Source organism: Phoenix dactylifera, chromosome 18 (assembly GCF_009389715.1).
Source record: "Phoenix dactylifera cultivar Barhee BC4 chromosome 18, palm_55x_up_171113_PBpolish2nd_filt_p, whole genome shotgun sequence".
In the NCBI taxonomy this organism is placed as follows: domain Eukaryota; kingdom Viridiplantae; phylum Streptophyta; class Magnoliopsida; order Arecales; family Arecaceae; genus Phoenix; species Phoenix dactylifera.
In genome coordinates, this window is record NC_052409.1 from 8,135,113 (window position 1) to 8,149,445 (window position 14,333).

Here is a 14,333-nt window from a genome sequence, read left to right on the forward strand (position 1 = left end):
ACCTTGATAGTCAACTAATTCTGATAACATCATAAATCACCTTGAAAGCAACCGACACTTATTCTACCCAACCTATATAAATTAAACAAACTGCAAATAAAATTACAATGATATGTTTATATTAGAGTTCCAATCACTTGTTTCTTAAGATTTCCGTATCATATCCAAACTTGTTAGTTGTCACTCTGTTAATTTTGTTTTGCATTTCATGTGATCATTATAACTAGAGCTTAGGAATCATATGCTGCATTCACTCCTCTTCACTATTTTAGTACTAAATATCCAGATATTATCATCATCCATGTTTTCAACAAATTTGACAATATTCTTATTCATTCTTCAACTTGTTTCCATGCTCTTGTTATTGGTGTTTACATCTTTTACAGTGGAAACAATTGGCTTCAAATTTATTGTAATCTATGTGTTTTCTAAAATCAACTATTCCATATCTCGAATCTTCCTTAATAGGTGTTTTTCTTGATGGGTCACACCAAAACCAAAATTATTAACAAAACTAATATTTGATTTCTCTCCTTGTTGTCTTCCATTACTTGTTACTGACCATTAATTATATTGCAAGAGATCTGCACAATTATTTTTACTGATGCTCGAATGTTCAATTCAGATGCCAACACACACTTTTGACTTCTTCATAGAAGTGCTTAATTTGATAGTTCTATGAGTTGTTAAAATTTTCAAAGATTCCAATCATTATACCATGACATAGTGTGACTTCAACAAGACAATAAATTTGTCGAGATAAATAACTATCACCTTGATGTCAGCCATCCTAAAAAATCACATGACATATCATGGTTTAAAGGCAAGGATTCCTCACAATATCTGCCACTTTCCTATCTCTGAAATAAATATAATGCTTAATCTAGATTTGCATTTCTTTAGAACATTTTTTTTTCATTTGAAATCTTGAAGAAAAAAGGATAACCCACAAATCTTTAGAATATAATACTTTCCCATTGCTCCTTCTTGGAGCTTGAACTACAGAAAACAGAAGCCACACGCTACCTTGGCCTTGAAACCTCCATCAATACCAGCGCCGGTGCAAGGATCCCAGTTCAAATGAAATGGTGAGGGTTGAGGATGGTATTGTAGGCTATGGTCACCATATATAGACCCTTCTTCTCCAAGAAAGTGCAGAACTTACACTAAATGCCTGGGTTTCAGCTTAAAAATAAATACCTGGAAAGCATAAATGATCTTTTAGAGTAAACCAATGATTAGCATTGCTTGATTTTTTTGTTCGGAAAAAAAAAATAGTTCCAAATCTTTCAAGATACATGATAGAAAGTATCAAAATTCAACAGTAGCATCAATTTGCATTCTCTTTGCACTTACACTAATCCATCACTCAGCAGAAAGATGTGTAAACCTCCAATTATTTGAAAAAAGAAATCCAATTGATGACCTAAATAACCTATAACATTTATTCATGTTACATCAAGACTTCTTTAAAAAGATGACACAGCATACCAAATAGTTATGGCCCTCAAAAGGTCCTCCTCCACACCATAGCTTCTTTGCTCCAAAACAAACACTGCATCAAACGTGGAATTGTACTGATGCTAACACTTCAGGATCAATCACAAACCTTCTTTTATTTGCTCTTCTCTGAAAACAAGCTCTCCTAAATTTGGGGCAACCCCCTGCCCTACTATAAAGCTTGTTCAATTCAAGACTCCTACTAATTCCAGCCATCTCGGAACCTTTATTACGAAAGACTTTATTTTATATACAGAGTGGACCAAAGACAAGCAAGCAAGAAGAGACATGAAGGGAAGAAGGAATCAGGTCTTGTCCATCCTGCCGAGCAGCGCGGCACGGAGGCCGTCATTGACCTGCAGCGCGTAGGGCACCCTCACCACCACGTCCTGCACCGTTACCTCCTTCACGGTGGACACGCTCGCGTGGTGTACGTGCACCTCCAGTTCCCGCAGCGCCCCCATCAGCTTCGCCGTCGGGTGGCTCAGATTCTCCGAATGAACTCGGATCAGCGCGTCCGGCCCCAGCATCTTCACCTCCAATTCCATCGTCGCCAGCCCTCCCCCACCGCAGCTGACCACCGACGACACGGTGGTGGAAGTAGTGGTGGCAGCCCCGCCGACGCCCTGGTCCACTATGATCTCCTTCTTGACCCTCTTGGCCTCGGCCTCCAGCTCCTCTACCTTGGTTCTCAGCTCCTTGATGTAGGACACGGCGTCCGCCAGCAGCGACGCCTTGTCCATCCTCGACACGTTCGGAACCACCGACCGCAGCGCGTAGAAGCGGTGGTTCAGCTTCTCCCGCCGCTGCCGCTCCGCCTCCACATGGTTGACCGGGGTCTCCCGCCCCGTCCCCGGCTTCCTCCCCCTCTTCTTCGGCCGGCGCCGCTCCACCATCAGCAACCCCTCCGAGTCGGAATGCTCCGAGTCCACCGAGGATGACAGGCCCGTGATGCCGGCGCCGGCCTCCTTCTTCACCACCGGCGGCAGAGCGGGGACCACCGGCCCGACGATGGCGTCGTCGGGCGTGGAGAGGATGACCCTGGCCTGCTGCACCAGGGCCCAGTTCTCCCCGATGAGCTCGGAGGAGCCGAGCTCGAGGACGCCCCCGGGGAGGGGGACGCAGACCAGCGTCTCGATCCCGTGTAGCTGGGCCTCGAGGGCGCGGTCGCAGCCGCAGGTCTGCAGCGCGTGGGCGCCCGTCAGCCAGAGGGGTGCCAGGGACCCGTAGGCGCGGGCGGGGGCGGCGGGGTCCCCGGCCGCGAACGACCGGGTCAGCGACACCACGTAGAACCACTCGGCTTCGTCGCCGTCGGCGGGGCCAGCGTCATCGCTGAGTAGGGCATGGATCCCCCCGCCGCCGCCGCTCCCCCGCGGGCCGTTGTCCCGTACCCCGCGGAAGTGGCCCTCGCCGAAGGACAGGAGGTGGTGGTCGGGGGAGGCACGCCAGAAGATGCCGTAGGCCCACCACTCAGGGCGGGCGTGGAGGAGGTACTGAAGGCGCTGCTGGAGGTTGGGCGCCGCCGCGGCGTGCTGGGTGGTCGGAGCAGAGAAGAAAGGAGGTGGACGGGGAGGGGAGCAGGAGGAGGAGGGCGAGATGAGCTCTTCCATCTGATGGAGGTGTACGTCCCAGTCTTGGACAATTGGAATGGGGGTTGGGGAAATGATGCGGCTGGGCTTTTATTGCCTTTAGCCTGCAGCTGGGACCAACGCTGGAAGTAAAAATAACAATGACAGTAGCCGACGGGCTTTTGTTTTGCGCTAAGCTGGGAACGACGGAGCTCGGGTTGGCGTTTAAAGGCCCCATCGGTAGGCTGGGCCACGGTACACCACGTGTCTCCGAAAGCGAACGAGGCCATGGGGGCTGGCTCAAAAAGCGGGGTTATATTTAAATGGTGGACAAATGGCCGCTTGGATTACGCCCCCGTACAATGATTGGACCTTAGCCCTTTGGGCCTCTCCCTATCTCGCGCTTATCGTCCTTTCCTTCTATTTTTTTAATACTATTTCCATGATGGCATACGGAGTAGTTGATGGTGTAGGGGTAAGTATGGACACGTAGGGATACTTCGTGAGGGCTTCCGCTCCGGCGAGGACACTGACGCGTAGTTCGCCATGAGGGGAGCCTCGAACGGCGCGGCCGCCCAACCGGGGCCGTGCGAGGCTCTTTTTTGGTCTTTTCCGTGGCTCGGTGCCTCGAGGGGGAGATACTTTGTTCCGGACGACAGGTGGGAGGTCGCAGAGTCCGGCAATAGAAGAAAGCTTCATGGAAGGTGGCATGGATGCAAGGACGCTTTGGGGCTCTGTCGTCTTGGACCACCTTTTGGTCCTTCGGAGGCGCACTTGTGAAGTGGTATACTCTGTTAGTTCTCCACTTGCAGGGCTTGCGCCTGTATTTGGTTCCGGTCAAGCGAGAAGGAAAAAGGAGGATGGGAGTTTTGCAGGACAAGGTCGGTTCGGCTGGCCCAACGGGCCTCTTCCAATAGAATTGTTACAAATAAGCCTGGTTCTTGGAGCGTGGAATATGTCGCTAGGTCCGTGAGTCAAAAACCAACTGTGTCTGGACTCTGGTAGTTTTAACTTCTGGGGCTTGTTTGGTCAACGGGAAGCATTTTTTTTTCAGAAACATGATTTCTGAAAAATAGATTTATAGAAAGAGGATGCCTGAGAAAGTACTTTTGGCATGTTTGGTTGACCATGGAAAAGTGATAGATTTTCAGAGTGCTTATGTTTGGTTGACCATCCACTTTTTTGAGGAAGTTATGTGTAATTTCTATTATATCCTTAATAAAAATTAAGTCTTTAATGCCTCTTTAATGCTGAAGGGCTTTTTTGAAAAAAATAAAAATGGAATGATTCTCGGCTCATGGAAAAGTAACTTTTCCATGTTTCTCATGGAAAAGATTTTCCCATATTTCTCATGGAGAAGTAGCTTTTTCATGAAATGTGGAAATCATATTTCCATAGAAATACAACTTTCCCATATTTCTCCTTTGAAAACTCCAACTAAATAAGAGATATCTCATTACTTTTTCGTTGACCATACTTTTCCGTCTTCTCTTTTCGCGGACCAAATGAGCCCTTAAGAGGCAAGAGGCATAAATGGGAATGTTGAAACCTTCAAGGATTTGGCCATAACAAAAGAGAACAGAAAAATAAGGGAGAGGATTATGAACAAACTTTTATACTCCAGGCAATGACGAATTCTTTCATGATATTGTTGGTGATAGCCGCCTACCATTATTATGAAATCTTTTGGATTTTGGCATGTAGATTCGTACAATCTATCAGCTACTGAACCAAACATATATGGCTTGTTCGGGACCTGGGGAAGGCTTGTCATTTCTTATGCATACTCCTCGTAGGTATCCCACATGCATGGTATTTTTTCGGGCATGTGGCCGCTCTACTGGCTGGTTCTTTTGACATGCAAAGAGCTCTTACAAATCATTCGTTGTGGCCTTGGGCTTCCCTCTATGTGCCATTTCTACATGGCACTTCTCACACAAAATAAATTGGAGTGTAAGGGATATAGCTAGTCAGTTGATGTGGTTTATGGATTAGTCTGAAGCTATTAAATTTTGAATTGTTCGTATTGTGCCGATTCTTCTCCAATCATTCTGCTGGGAGGAGTTGTTGGCCAAAGCAAAGCTCCAGTTCAGCTCTAGGGCTACACCAATCTTCAAACCTTTGCAGCAGATAGCATTATATGAAGGCTGGAGCATGGTTTTTGCTTTTAGGTATGGTGTGACGCCTAGTACTACTGGATAGATAAGTCATGGGTCACCAAGACATCTAATCTTGCATCCATGAGTATCAGCAGATCTGATCTGGAAAAGTGAATGTCATATGAATTCTTTACTACAAATCACTTTTCTTATTGCACCATAACTCTTCATTTGATCAGTAGCCATAAGTATAACTTTTTTTTTTGTTGTTGTCCCTGCAACTCAGATACCACTTGCTACAAATTAAGTTACATATTTTATGGACATTAATATGTATTTTGGTTTATTTCTTGGTGACATGTCAAGTTGCATCATGCATATCGCTGGAAGGTTAAATTGTTGGTACATTTTAATATTAAAATGGGAAAATTTGTTAATAAATTTGAGATAGTGAGGGGGAGCATCAAGGGATAGGAGTTTCACGTTTTAACACCGCTATTCATGTGCTTATGGTGCTAATTATTTCTTATTTTATAATGGAAAATTTATCACATACTCTCCCACTAGGCCACTACTCTCTCTACTCGTGTGTTAAAGGCCTAATTTTATTTTATTTTTTGCAACAGAAAATTTATCATCCTCTCAACCCTGGCAAGGTCTTGTAAGCTTATGAATGAATCGATCACTATTAGCATCATACAACACGCAGCACATCCTCGTCTCTCGTACCAACAAACTTGAGAGTACTCTAGCCAAAGAAATGTATTTTTTTGGTAGAGTTTGGAGTTTAACTTCTTATGGAAGGTTGGTTATGAATCATATAATGATTCAATCAGACTGGTTCGTGCGCTTTACCGACCGCAAAGAGCTTAAATCTTCTTAAAGAGAGCGAGGTTTCCACGCCCCAGTCATATTAGCATTGTTATCTCAAAGAAAAAATTTACTTTCTACTGCAATTTTATTCCAATTATCGTGTCTCGCACTAAGAATTCGAAGGAGATTCAGTGGAACATACAATTGAAAAACATGCTGAAAATAATGTTGGATATGTAGAAAGGAAAGGTGCTATTCTACCTCAATCTTCACAAGGTTGCCTCTTATCTCTCACTGAAAAGTCCAAAGAAAGTTGACGACACCAACATGACCGATGAGGAACGTTGTGCATCAAGCGAGAGTTGAATATGAAAATCATGAATACAACTATTGGTCCTATCTCTTGAATTGTCTTGCAAATAATTTTTTTTATCATTTTTATTATAACACTATTTTTGCAAAGAAAATCTAAAAAGCCTTGCAGAATAAGCATGACACCGAAGAGATTGGAGAAAAAAATATGCAGCAAGCTTCTTTTTCTGCTTCTAAATGGTGGATGGCACATCCATAGTGAACCTAGCTCAAGATTTTGTGATGATAGTTGGAGAGCTTCGATATGAACTATGAATGCATCAAGAGTAGGGACAATCTTATTTGTCTGTGGCATTATCAACAAGTTGTCACCTTCATGGAGGAGATTTCAGAAGGCCATGCACCACAAACAAAAAGAGACATCCCTTGAAACACTAATTACTCGCATTTGAGTAGATGAAGAGGCAAGAGGACAAGATGCACTCATGACTTAAGAGAGCAATGAACAACCCTCACAATTAAGATAAATTTAATTTTTGCAATAATAACTTGCCCAATGATAATTTTCCTAGAAATTCCCAATTGAAGCGGAGAAAGAAAATATGAAAAATTATGGTAGACCTCCCAAGTAATAAAAGCAATATAATATACTATCATGTTATCCGAACAAAATTATAACCAGGCACAATCCAGACCAAATTTATTCAAAGCAACAACTAGCGCCTCAACATTTTTACCATAGCTTTGGATCATGATCATTTTTTTTCTCTTCTAAGTAAGTTAGGTGCAACAGATCCACATACATCAACTTTAGGAGTATTACAGCTATCACAATCTTGCACAATCTCGCCCATTATAATATACACAATTTTCGATATCACAGTTACCATATATTGTATGCAAAATCTTGATATATTAGCTCAGAGCAATCACAACAATCTTTCCAAATAAGTATTTCTTTCATACTAATCGTCCAAAAATCATGGGGATCTAGTTGTCTTATTAAAATTTAGTATCTATACCAAATCATATAATTTTGCTATGGTATTGTACTATACCCGATCCTCAGTATTTGTTCGATAATCATGGGATTTTGTTGTTGTAGTCTACCATGTTTGGTTCCCAAAATCAAGAGGCTTAATATGTATATAAAACACATTAGTCATATGAATATCACAAGAAATTCTAATCTTATTTCCAATACAATTCTCTTCAAAAAGAAAGTTCAAAATAAGCAAAACACCAATGTATGTTTCGTGTGCGGCAAGAGTGGGCATATTGCTCGAATTTGCAATTTATGGAAATGCGAACCTACATCCCAGGCTAACGTAATTGAGGAGCCCCTTGTGGCCATCATGACAAGCATAAATATGGTGCAACATGTTGATGGGTGGTAGGTACGATGCAGTTCTAATTGGCATGTTTGTTATAATAAAGATTATTCAAAATTTACGCTCCTTATAAGGAGCCTAAAACTAGTATACTTGGTGACTCATATACACCCAAGTGCTTAGAAGTGAAGAGGTCAAGTAGAAATTCATTTTTGAAAGAGTGTTAATTTTGAAAGATATGTTGTGCACTCCATCCATGAGAACAAGTTGATGTCAAGTTTTTTCTCAACAAGGCTAGATTCAAGCAAATTGTGGAGTCTGATCAATATGTAATCACTAAAAGGGCATTCTTGTGGGCAAAGTTATGCTTGTGATAAAATATTTAAAATGAATATTGAGAATAACAAGTCATTTGTTAATTCTATTTATATGCTCTCTTCTATTAATTTTTGGCATGCTTGTTTGCGTCATCTAAATATTAAAAATGTGGGAATATAGCTCAGGATTAATCCTAATGGTGAAAAAAGACTTTGAAAAATGTGAAACATGTAGAAAGGTAAAAATTACAAAAAGAACTCATAAAAGTGTTGAAAAAAATACCAAATTGTTAGAACTAATTCACACTGATATTTGTGAACTTGAAGAAATTTTAACTCAGGAAGGATATAGATATTTTATTACTTATATTGATGATGTTTCTAAATATACTTACACATATTTGCCTAAAAATAAAAGTGATGCGCTTGCAAAATTCAAAGAATTTCTCCCCAATAAAAAGATTTAGATTTAGAAGTGATGGTGGCCATGAGTATGGATCTTTTTGACTCAACTCATATGTTCAATCAGTGGGACTAATTCATAAAACTACTCTACCATACTCGCCTACCTCCATATGGTAGAGTAGTTTTATGAATTAGTCCCAATGATTGAACAAATAAAACCTTGATTGAGTTGACAAATGCCATAGTTATTGAATTAGATACTCTCTCAAATCTTTGGGTTGAAGCAATTTTAACTGTTTGTCACATTTTGAATAGGGTGTCACACAAAAAGGCCAATATTACGCCACTAGAGTTGTAGAAGCATAAACCAAATTTGGAATACTTTAGTGTTTGGGGCTCTATAGCTTATGTAAGACTGACCATAGAACATCGATGATGGCTATTAGAGTTGCCACTTATGCTTTTCTTGGGTATGTAGTATACAATACAATCTATGGATTTTTGGACATTAAAAATAATGTGATAATTGAATTAGGTGATGCTATTCTTTCATGAAGAAAAGTTTCCATTTAAATCTAAAAATAGTGGGGCCAAGAAGTTAAACAAAATATTTTATATAAACTTAACTCTTCTACATCGTCTTTACAAAAAGAAGTAAATTCTGAGTTTGAATTAAGGAGTAAAAGAGCTAGAGTGAAAAAAGATTTTGGCCTTGACTTCTATCTTTGTAAGAAGAGGAAAAACCAATTTTCTTGCAGGAAGCTTTATCAATGCTTGATGCTGCTTTTTGAAAGAGACTATACATGATGAAATGAAATCACTAATTTTTAATAACATTTGAAAGTCAGTTGATTTACCACTAGGTTGAAACCATAGGATGCAAACGGGTCCTTAGAGAGAAGCTCAAACAAGATGAGACTATTGACAAATATAAAGTTAAGCTTGCTGCTGAAGGATTTAAATAAAAATAAGACCTAGATTTTTTTAATATATTTTCTTTCATTACTAGAGTGACATCCATTAGATTACTAACTGTAGTGGCTGTAGTTCATGATTTAAAATTCACCAAATAGATGTCAAATCAACTTTTTTAAATGGGGGCCAAAATGAAGAAATTTATATGGACCAACGTATAAGTTTTGTAGAGCTTGGCTAAGAAAGCAAAGTGTATAAACTGACTAACTCCTTTTATAGCCTAAGATAGGCCCGTAAGCAGCAGTGTCAAAAATTTGATTCTGCATGATTGATAGACAATGGCTATAAGTCAAATGAGTGTAATAAGTGCATCTATCATAACTCTTGGAAAAACTCATATGTTATTATTTGCCTCTATGTGGATGATCTTTGGCTCTCATTTGCATGTTATCAAAGAAACCAAAAATATGGTTCATAGCCATTATTATGTGAAAGATCTTGGCGAGGAAAATTTTATTTTGGGTATGAAAATTACAAGAAGATATTATAGCGTTTATTTAGTTCCTGTTAAAAGTGAAAATGATGTTATAAATCAAAAAGAATATATTAGTTTAATTAGTACTAGATCTGACATTGTATATGCAGTTGTAGTACTTAGCAGGTTTACTTGCATGCTAGGTAGATAACATTAGCATGCTATTGAAAGAGTAATGAAATATTTAATTGGTACCAAAAATTATGACTTATTTTATAAAAATATCTTGCAGAACATGCTGATTGAAATACATTATTAGATGATACTTTCTCTACCATAGATCATATTTTCACTTTGATTGGTGGTGCTATCTGTTGGAAATGCAAAAACAAAATATTATTACTAACTCAATCATGGAAGCTGAGCTTATTGCTTTGGCTTCGGCATGTAAGGAAGCAAATTGGTTAAAAAATTTATTATTTGAGATTCCACTTTAGAAGAAACCAGTTCTACTTATTTTAATTCATTGTGATAACACTACTGCAATTGGTAGAGTGCACAACCATTATTATAATGCTAAATCCAAACCCATAAGGTGAAACAAAGTACTGTGAGATCATATTGGACTAATGGCATCATTAATGTGGGTTATATTAAATCTTATGATAATCTTGTAAATCCATCGTCTAATACCATGGCAAGAAAAATGATTTGGTTTGAGGAGGATGGGATTAAAGCCTATAGAATCATGAGATAACAAATCATAGCGTGACCGTAAGAAATGCACTATTGATTTTATTCTAAATATATTATTTATTTAATATTTAAAAACTCATCCTTATGGTCTGAGTGCATTTATTTCGTAATGTTTTAGAGTTTGAGTTTTCAGGAAACTCTTAATGAAAATTGTAGCTCTTATGAGTGGGGTGTTTGAGTTATAGGAGCACCTTTGAAAAATTTCACCTATACGAGTATAGGAGTGGGGCTGCTCCTTACGAGAATTGGGCTTATTCTCAAATACACTCATGAAAAATCCCATGCTGGCTATTAAAGCTCATGTTAACACCTGGTTTGTTATGTGTAGATAGTAATACTTTATTTATCCTATGTTGTCATAGTTCAAGTCTAAGACAATTGCTGGCTTTGGAGTAGAGATTACTATTTCGCTAAGTGAAGGTTCATCGTAGAGCACACTTTCATGAGGCATAACAATTCCTCTTTGGCTCTTAAACTGTCCTCTTCTATTTTGATATTCAAATAAGTGGAGGAATGTTGGTACATTTTAATATTAAAATGAGAGTAATTTTTTAATAAATTTGAGATAGTAGGGGAGAATATGAAGGGATAAGAATTTCATATTTTAACACCACTATTCATGTGCTAATGGGGCTAATTATTTCTATTTTTTGGAATATTTATCACACATTCTCCCACTACTCTCACTACTCGTGTGTAAGGACTAATTATTCTTTTTTTTTTTCTGTAACAGAAAATTTATCATCCTCTCACCCCTCTAGCTCATTGCTTAGCTAATAGCGGACCACATTAACTTGGGAAGGCCCCATGAACTTATGAATAGATCCCTCACCATTAGCCTACGACACACAACGGACAACACATCGTCGTCCCATATACCAACAGACTTGAGAGTACTTTGGCCAAAGAAATATGTTCTCTCGGTGGAGCTTTGAGCTCAATCTCTTGTCCAGAGTTAGTTCTAAGCCATATGATGATCCAATTGGATTGTTGTATTCAAGAGGGGATAAGTAGAAAAAGTTTGCCGCACTAGTTCGTAGGCTTTGCCAACTGCAGAGGGCTTGAATCTCCTAAAGAGAGAGATTTACGTGCCTCATCCTGATAATTAGCATCGTCATCTCAAATAAAAAAAACTACTGTCGATTGTAATGTTGTTCCAATTATCATGTTTCATACCAACATAAACTCTGAAGTGTGAATGAGTAGCACACCCACTTTGATGTATCCATACTATATGAATCTAAATTATTGTGCTTTAATACTCTGTAATGAAGATTCTAACTTTGTTCCCTTGTCATAAATCATGACTTTTCAAATAGTGTGGTTATGTTAGTTTCTCTCTATTAGGCCTTCCTTTACTAGCCGATGATTTCTGAGGACTTGGAGCCATGTAGCCATCTCAACGATAATGAAGCTCTTTGTTAAAATCATAATGGAGAATTGCTGAAGAAACTAGAAGGTAAGTTTCGAAGAATATTAATATTTGCAGTTGCAACTTTATGTTGGTTGGCATAACTGTGCCATTTTACTGTTGTTCTATATTTTATTTTAAAAAGTAGAATATAGAATGCATCAAACTAATTAACATGGATTCATAACTTATATTTTTTGCATAATAGTTCGCTTTCATTCTGTCTCACTCAGGAGAGAAGATAGAAAGAGGGGGAGAGGTTTGTGTAAATGGGAATTGTCAAAATAAACCACATTGTGGCTGTTCTAGCAAGGCGAAAGATACATATTTTAGTTAATGAGGTTGTAATATATGGAGGAAGAGATCACAGGGAACTGAATGAACATATGTGGAAGGATCAACCTGCATCAGTTGAAGGCCTAACTCTGAGTTATATTAATCGGCAAAGAAATACATCTAAAGCCTTCTCCACCATACACTGGATATGTCTTGCTAGTTATGCTTATGACTGTGGGTATTCCTTCTTATACTCAAATTCTAATAAAATTCTTATATGGTGAAAACAAACTATCATAGGTTATTGTCTTCTTGCCTTGTGATCTTTGAGAAGCTTAGTTGAATGGGACTTAAAAAGTTCTGGTCAGAGCACCGAGGAAGACATGAAGGAGTTCCTTGATGGTAGTATTGGGAGAGGACCTGGAACCGCATTCTACTTTGGGTTAGCTGGAAATAGATGGAGTGGAAAATATTGTTCATAAAATATTTGCATTTTTCAGACAAAAGCTTGTTTCCCTTGTGTTTCTTCTACTCTTTTGCCCTTAAATATACAGAATCCCCTTCTATAGGTTTCTTAGAACTGGTAAACTGTGTTATCTGATGACATGATTCTTTGTGACGTAGGTTGTCGAATTATTCTTCTTTCATCTTCTTATTTTATCTTTTAGTAACTGGGTCCTTACTGGCCTCCAATACATTCAATAGTAATTCTTCTTTTCCACTGCCTTTTTCTCTTGGTGAATATTTTCTGCCGGGTAACTACTGAACAAGAAATGCATTCAGTAAGGCTATGTAAGATATAGTATGCATCAATAAAAGAACCAGTAAAGAGATCTATAATATATCAATCAAAGTCAGAAATAATGTAGCTATTTCAGTCCAATACCTAAGTTTAAACCTTCACATGTGCTTGAGTGCTTATTCAGGCTTAGTTGACTATGACATGTTATATGCGATCCAATAAAGGTAAACTGTTTTTGCTTATTTTGAAATATTTTGATAAGTTTTCTCTGGTGTTCTAACGGCTGGTTCACTCTGAGGCAGTGGCTTTGAAACTCGTGTACAATTGGCGATGGCGGAGAGGACAAGCACGGCGAGTAAGGTGGTGGGCGAGTTAGCCGCCGGTGGGAACCAGGGACCGCCGGCACGAGGAGAGGAAAAAGGTGGTCGAGCGAAGCCGGTGGGTTCGGCAATACACCCGATCTTGGAGGAGAAGGTGGAAAACCTCCGATGACACTTCACGACGGTCATCGAGCTGCCGAAGGAGCCGATCGAGGCATTGAGGAAGGAGTGGAAGGACAGGCGGTTCGTTTGGAGTCTTGGCCACCGGGTGCCGGCAGAATGGGTGGCTCGGGACATCGCTTTCTAGATAAAAATAGAGTATGAGGTGAAGCGGTGTCGCTTGCCGACTCCACCTTGCTGCGCTTCAAGACTATAGCAGACCAGGTCCTCGCCATCACCGGCAGCCCATGGGTGGTGGCGGGGCAGCTGCTAGCCATGGAGCCATAGGCTTCCGACTTCATTCTGAGGTTGGACGCAGTAAAGACGACGGTGTTCTGGATCTGGCTGCCGAGGCTTCCGGTGGAGTACTCGTCGAGCGAGATGATCCTACAGATCGCCGCGGTGGTCGGCCGGCCACTGGCCGTCGACGGGATAACGGAGCAATAGAAGGTGATGGGCTTCGCTAAGGTCAAGGTGGCCATCAACGCCACTGCGCAGCTACTGCTCGGCGTTCTGATCAAAGGCAAGGCGAGGGTGTTTTGGCTGCCCTTCATCTATGAAAATGTGCTCGATTTTTGCCATAGTTGCAGGCGAATCGAGCAAGCCAAAGTGGCATGCAGGTTTCCAGTGCCGACAATGGAGGAGGGCAGGATCAGAGGTGGTACCATGCCCCCATGGTGGTGGAAACCGGCGGAGCCCATGCGGAGCCGGACTCCAACCTTGGTGAGGAGTCAAGGTGGTCAATCTTCAGCCCTTGGTTAGCGGCCACGAGGATTTAGCTGCCACAGTCCATGAAGGGGCCACCGCATCCGAGGAAGATGACCGATTCAATACTAGAGTTGTCCTCCTTAAGGCCGCAATCCCCTCCTAACCACCCGAGTTCACCAGGCTCGCCGCCAACTCGGACGGGTGACAAAAGTCGGCGAAGGTGGTG

At 40.5% G+C, this 14,333-nt stretch overlaps 1 protein-coding gene across 1 annotated transcript; it reads right to left on the reverse strand.

Moving 5' to 3' along the window:
* Window positions 1-1,252: 1,252 nt before the first annotated feature.
* LOC103721582 (transcription factor MYC1-like) lies at window positions 1,253-3,190 on the reverse strand. Its single transcript, XM_008811847.4, has one exon. The coding sequence runs from the start codon at window positions 3,108-3,110 to the stop codon at window positions 1,806-1,808; it is 1,305 nt and encodes a 434-aa protein (XP_008810069.2). The 5' UTR covers window positions 3,111-3,190; the 3' UTR covers window positions 1,253-1,805.
* Between the last annotated feature and the right edge of the window lie 11,143 nt (window positions 3,191-14,333).

Excerpts from the sequence above, each read along its gene's own strand:
- LOC103721582 (XM_008811847.4), bottom strand. The coding sequence starts at position 3,110 with ATGGAAGAGCTCATCTCGCCCTCCTCCTCCTGCTCCCCTCCCCGTCCA.